Raw genomic sequence first — 6755 nt, 5'->3', positions numbered from 1 at the left:
CAGCAGGTGAACAAAAACACCCACAAGAAAAGAGATCAAATGTGTATTTTCAACATTTTAAATCCGAGCTTAAACTTCACACAGAGGTCACTCTATAACCAATTCTACCTACTACCAGTAATTGCTCTGTGCCTTTGAGTTACAAGCCTCTTTTGTTAGTTATGTTAAAGTAACCTATAGTATAAGCTGCACTAAAACGAAAGGTCTGTTGTAAGCTACATTGGTATCAACCCAGCGTAATAAATTGGATTCTTATTAAGACAGGCAAACAAGCCAATTAAGTAATGCAATATGCCAATCTTAAGTATCAAGTAGTATTTGTTTCCTTACATCCAGAGATTTAGGAAAGACAGGACGGTTCAGGAGCAGGTACTAAGCCACCCACAAAAATCTGAGGACTGGAGCCCACACACATGCAGCACGTTACTAATGACTATCTCTGCTGGATTTACAGCAGAGTCACAAAAAGGCCCACAGAAAAGAAAACAAGTAGAGGTGGTCAAACACTGGAACAGGTTGCCCAGAGTGTCCATCTGTGCAGATACTCAAAGCCTGACTGGACACACTCCTGGGCAACCAGCTCCACGGGGTTGAACTACATGATCGTGAAGACCCTTCCAACCTTAAATATTCTGCAATTCTGTGACTGGATTTCTCTGTCATCGAAGCTACACTGGTTTCATTAAAATAGTAACATAAACTGATTTAGTTAAAACTGATGTAAAACAAAAACTGGGTGTTCTCAAAGCAATTTAAACTGCTACTAATTTAGCTAGGCATCGTAGTGATCTATCTTAATTGAAATACGACCAATTAAACAAAACATGTGGCTAGTCAGCCACTTTATTTTTGTCCAATCTTGTTTTGAAAACCAACCTGGCTATTGAAACAGCTGTAACTAAGGTGCAAGATTGCAGTGGCAGAGGTTCAAGCAGCAAGTGAAACAGGTATCAACACAGACAATTTCCATTTCTGGTCAATGAAAAGTGTAAAGTACCCACATTAAAATCATAAAGCTAGGATTATGACAATCAGTTTGCTTTGACAAACACTTACACAAAACATCACTATGCAGGGAGCAAAACTCTATTACATGAAACAACAAAATACCAAAAGAAATACTCACACTTCTCTAAACTGGCACTACCACCACTTGTTGGTGCAGCCTCAAAAGAAGTTCCCCGCACAGTGAATACTTTAATTGCTTCATCACATTGCAAAGTGCAAAGAATATTTCCTAAGAGAGGGGGGAAAAAAAAAAGGTCACATTATATTCTTCAAGAAGATATCCCAGGCTTTTTAAAAAACAAATACAATTACTATCAGAAACACATCAGCAGCTCTACCAGAAGAGGTAACAGACAGAAAGTTACTTCCCAAAATTGAAGTTTTAGATAACTAGAACTTGAAAGTCAGGCACTTAATAAACATAAATTACAAATATTTTCATTTACTTTTTAGCTCCATGTTTCTGAAGTTTGATAACAAATCCTGCTTTTAAAATGACATAAAGCATTCAGATCCTCTCTTATGGATGAGCTTGTAAATTTCAGAAAGGGGAAAAAAAAACCCAAACAACTTTAAAAGTGTCATACTTAAACATAAAGGGCACCTATAATTCAAATTTTGTCCTGTCACATGAATTCATGAAAACAGAAGGCCTGCCCCTACTATCTGTGGGATTCTATTTCTCTCAGTAATATATAATACAAGCTATTTACTTCACGTTGGAGGCTGCAGGGAACACTAAAAGAGAAAAAACACTGCAACACCAGCTATTCATAAACAAAGTCATCTCAAAACTGTGAATTACTGGGAAGCAACTTAGAAGAGCAACACAAAATCACATCCTGGTAATGTAACTCAATGTAATACCACACTGGTACACATGATACGACCTTGTACAGCAAAATTAAGAAAAGCAAGCTAATGAGCTCATATCAAAATTAAAACACAGTCTAAGACAAGCATTAGAGAAACAAGACTGAAAAAAGAATTGCAAATTAAGTCAATTTAATACTATAAATAATTAGTTTAATGTCTTTCTAATTAGGAAAAATAACCCTGTGGTATCTTTAATCAGAACTAATGCTAGTCATATTAAATAAAGCTGGACAATGAACTTCATGTCTTATGTTTTACAAAATCTGATCAGAAGTACACTAACAAATAAATGCAGGATGCATAAAGGAGATTACCAAATTCTATTAACTGAAGTGACAGACCTGGCTCCTAACAGATAGTATCGAAATTGCTGGGATTACTTGCTTTCTCACCCATGGAGCATCATGTCCATCCCCAGACTTCATTTTTGTGAGCCACAGCAATTCAGATTGTAAAGTGAAAATTCCTATCATATTCCAAGGTTCTAAGAACAGGATTATGTAGAGAAGTTACCAGTATGAGGTCCTTTACTGCACAAATACCACATGCCTTTGTGATTACCCACCTGCATAGATTGTTCTCACAAAGGTGTCTGGTGACTGAATTTCAATAATGTCAGAAACAGGGGCAACATCAAGTTTGCCAGCCACTCTGGGAATAAGATTCTAGAAGTTAAAGATGAAAGGTCAGCAAAGTGAAACACACATAGTCAGTAAAAGAATGCCTGCTTGTCCCAATTTTAACTTCACATAATGCTGTCTGTAAGTACAAAAGCACAAACAACTAAGATTTTTGTAGGGCTACTCACATAGCTTTAGCAGCCAAATAAAATCTCATTATTGCAACGACATTAAAAGTTTTATGAGACTTACCATAAGTAAACCCTTAATTCAGTATCTTTAATTAGGAGGGTTATTTGCTCCAGTAGTTGAAAACTGAATCTAGATGCAATTTGCTCAGAATACTGACAATTAAAGATTGCTGAGCTCTTGGCATTTCAAGGGGAAAAAAAAAGGGGGAGGGGGGAGGCATTTTTTGGAAGTTAGTTACCACAGAGACAAGAAAAATCCACCACACTCTCCCCAACAGCCAAAAAATATTATTTCAAAAATTATTATTAAATTGTTATTCGCCTGAATAACAATTCTGAAATGGACTCGTAGAAAATTACTTAGCACCTTAGGAATGGGAAGGAGAATAAAAAGAGCAACATAAATCATGAAAACAATAGTAACAGCAAGAGCTTTGCTTGCTTTTTGTCCCACTCCTAATCTGGTACAACACAAAGGGCCCATGCCTTTACTCACATGAAACACTTAAAACCAGGAGTGTAAGCTTTAAAGCAAAAGCTATTAACCTTTATTAAGATACTTCAGATCAAAACTATAGAGAAAAAATAAAATAAAAACCTCTAAGATAAGTTAAAGACTTGCCTTAAAAAAAAAAGTATACAGATTGATACTGATTGGAAGTGAAAGTAGTCAGACAGAAGGCTGATGGCATCATTCATCCTACATCAGCCAGATTTTGAAAGTTTCCTTTTTCTCTAGTTCAGCTGCATCACAAAATTAACCAGACTGTTAGTACTGAGGCTCTCCACACACTAAGAAACACACTTCTTCAGAAAGAAGTTTTGAAAAACTATTTTCATTAAGAAACATCTTGGCTAGGACTTGGGTCTGCTATTTAAATACTTACAGACATTTCAATGTATGTGACTTACAGGATAGATGCAATTCCCCCCCTCAAAAAAATTTCCTTAACAGGTCTGCACACTTTCATTTCAACATGAAAATCATACAGTTTTCATCTCAATGTACTGTGCTTTTCCTTACAATTCTCATTATGCTTTCAGATCACTTCATCTAATTCCTGTTATTGTACATTTTGCCTTTTGTACACAGAACTAGCTGGTTACCACTGAATGCCTCTTCTATGCAGTTCCTTTGTCCAAGTCAGCCCATAATAAAACTCAGACAACAGGGTTTCCAACTAGTAAGTTTTTGCAAACTCAAAGCTGTCATGGCTGACCTCTCTGATTCACACTCTTACATGCAACAGTGCCTGTCCCTTTTCTGAAAGAAAGTTTTGATGCAGTTTGATCTACTTACCTTCCCAAAGGCAGATGCTCCAGCACAAATGTGGGTGTAATTATACTTTTTATGAGTTTCCAAAATCAAGGGAGTCAGTTCCTCTGAGGATAAAAATATATTGCTCGAAATTAACAAGTATCGATTGCAAATATAAACACAATTTCTTTTGCAAATGGGTAAGAGCCACTCTCACCTGCTAGAAATCCCTTATATGCATCATGCTGAGCCACCAGAACTTTTGCAACACCCTGCACTTGGCTGACTTCTTGCGCGACCTGTGATTATAGATGAATTATCATTAGCTTGCATTATAACAGGTTCTAGAAACAAACAAGAGTCCCTGCTGGAAACTGCTCACAGCCTACAGATGAGTTAAAACTGGAACACAAGACTATCTGAATTTCAGAATCGGAACAAAGCTGATGGAACAGATTACTGCTCAGTATTCTGATACAATCATCAAATACTTTGTTTTAAATCAATCAGTATCTACCACACAAACATACAATACAAATACAGATGTACAGCAACGTTAGGAAATTGGTCCAAACTTTAGGAGCAATCCTTTGCTTGCAACTGACTGCCTACTAACTCAATGCATATTTTCAATTCTGTATTTATGCATTTTTTCCTTTAGATTTGCAGAAGTGAAGTTTAAATGATAAAAGGGTTGTTGCAGATCAGAGAGAAGAGGACTGACAGCATTGTCTAGAGACCACATGCATCATCCCAGAACTACACTGAGTTTGCGGAGTATCAGTTTACCCTCAAAACTAACAAGAAATAAACAAAAATCCCATAGTAGCTGTTCCAGAATATCTGTTTGAGTAACTGTCTCTTTTGTCCTCTCCATACAGATCTTAAAAAGAAACTTAAAAAAAAAAAACCCCAATCAAATAAAACCAACCTTCCTGTTTGTAAAGTACTGTTTCCCCGAATGACATACATTGCCAAATAGACACCATATACATACTATTACAAAAACAAACAAAACATTCTCAGTCATTTTTCTACTGTGCAAGTGTTGAAGAATAAGGAAACACAAAGACAGACATATCAGGCAAAATTCCTTTTATTTTCTTGATCTAGATAACTGTTTGTTTCCAGGTCTCCACCTCGAACACCTGGCTCTCAGTTTAGAATAGCCACTGAGGTTTCTCCACCTTTTTGTGAATTAGCTGCCCTAAGCATGTCCCCTGCATGAGATATTACATATCGGCTTCAGAAGAACAACTCATACATAGCCTAGTATGAAAAATATTAGGCAGTTATTTGTACTTCTACTATTCACACAATACATCGTGCTGAATAGACGTGTCACTAATGTATTAACTATACTGTCTCTATATTTTGCACATAAAAATTAGACTGACCATCCAACAGCTAATACACAAGAAACTTTTTAGACGTGAGCTATAAAGTCAGGAAATAACTAATTTCAGAATTTTAGGTCGCAAATACACTCTCATTGTGCAACTAGCAGCTGACTAATAAAGAGTGAGATGTTCAGAAGCCCTGTTTGTCACTGTGCTGTTTCATTTCTGCTGGTTTCCACCTGAAGAAAACTTCTTTCCAAGTTCTTAGCACTGCAATATTCGTATTTTGAACTTCACAGGGAAATATTGTTCTAAAAGTCATTTGTCTTTAGTCCTATAAAAATTTGCTTGCATAACAATTGAGATTACTGGTATTCTTCCTTGTGAAATGAAATCTATATCCACATTTCCACTTCAGAAGAGAAGCAGTTCAAGTGCCAGACATTTCTGTCAGATTAGCAATTCCTGGCACAGTTCTTCACTACAGATTATTTTTCAGGCTGACCAAGACGCTGCCAAGTATTGTTTCAGTGCATTCATTATTTTGCTTGTACGAAAATAACATCTCCTACCTTGTCGCAGCTGGTACCAGCTACTAAACAGGAAACTTCACCTCCAAGATGTTTTGCCGCAGTGATAGTGTTTAGTGTAATGGGTGTAAGAGACTCATTGTTGTGTTCTGCTATGACTAATGTACTCTGAAACCTCTGGACCAGCGATGCCTTTAAGAAAGAAACAGAAAGGAGTTTGATACTTAGCTTTACAGAAAGTTATCAATTACATAAACTGTAAAACACTGCTGTCAAACAAGAGGCTGAATCTAAATAATATGTATTAAGCAGGCACAATACATAAGGTGTGAAAAAAAGAAAAGGCACAAACTTGTTTGCTGTCAGCCTATCTGTAACACGCTGTGTTTAAATCAAAAGCGCCACAGGAAAATACTTCACAATATTAAGAAAAACATTTTAATACATTACACTCAAATTCAGTTGATCAGCTTAAGTACCTTGAAAAGTGAAAATTAGACCAGCAAGACTAAGACAGAAGGAAATCAAGGGTAGCAAATATTTACCAGTTCGGTTTCTTTGGGTTAGGTGGTTTGTTGGGGGTGTTGGAAGCTTTGGTTTTGTTTGGGATTTTGAGAGCTGTTTGGGTTTTTTGTTTGGTTGGTTGGGGTTTTTTTACTGTAAGTTTTAGACAAACTCTAGCTACAGAAGACACTTTAAATTAGTTATCTATAAAGGCAAACTTGCATGCAATGGCAGGATGGCAAATAAGCTGCAAGGGCTTGCGGCCGGAAAACACACTGATAGAGCTATTGGTAAGCATCAGGTTCATTTTTATTTCTGTTCTCCTTTAAAACGTTTGACACTTCAACCACTTAGTCTACCACCACAATTTAATGGTCCTTAAATAATAATTTCCCCAATTCAGAGATTTTAACTTCAAAAGCAAAAAA

The 6755-nt window shown here is 36.5% G+C and overlaps 1 protein-coding gene across 1 annotated transcript in view; it reads right to left on the bottom strand.

Annotated features, from left to right (window-relative positions):
* Positions 1-6755, bottom strand: part of ETFA (electron-transfer-flavoprotein, alpha polypeptide) — a gene marked incomplete at its 5' end in the record, with an annotated part of 25680 nt that overhangs the window by 16682 nt on the left and 2243 nt on the right. Inside the window, 6 exons of the mRNA XM_010012702.1 lie at positions 184-191; positions 1123-1237; positions 2450-2549; positions 3996-4078; positions 4171-4252; positions 5866-6000. Of these exons, the coding sequence (XP_010011004.1) occupies positions 184-191; positions 1123-1237; positions 2450-2549; positions 3996-4078; positions 4171-4252; positions 5866-6000 (523 nt within the window). The remainder of the gene's footprint in view (positions 1-183; positions 192-1122; positions 1238-2449; positions 2550-3995; positions 4079-4170; positions 4253-5865; positions 6001-6755) is intronic.

This window comes from Nestor notabilis, unplaced genomic scaffold (genome assembly GCF_000696875.1).
Source record: "Nestor notabilis isolate BGI_N333 unplaced genomic scaffold, ASM69687v1 scaffold24284, whole genome shotgun sequence".
Classification (NCBI taxonomy): Eukaryota; Metazoa; Chordata; class Aves; order Psittaciformes; family Psittacidae; genus Nestor; species Nestor notabilis.
The sequence above is the reverse complement of the archived record's forward strand: the minus strand, read 5'-3'. Positions and strand labels throughout refer to the sequence as shown.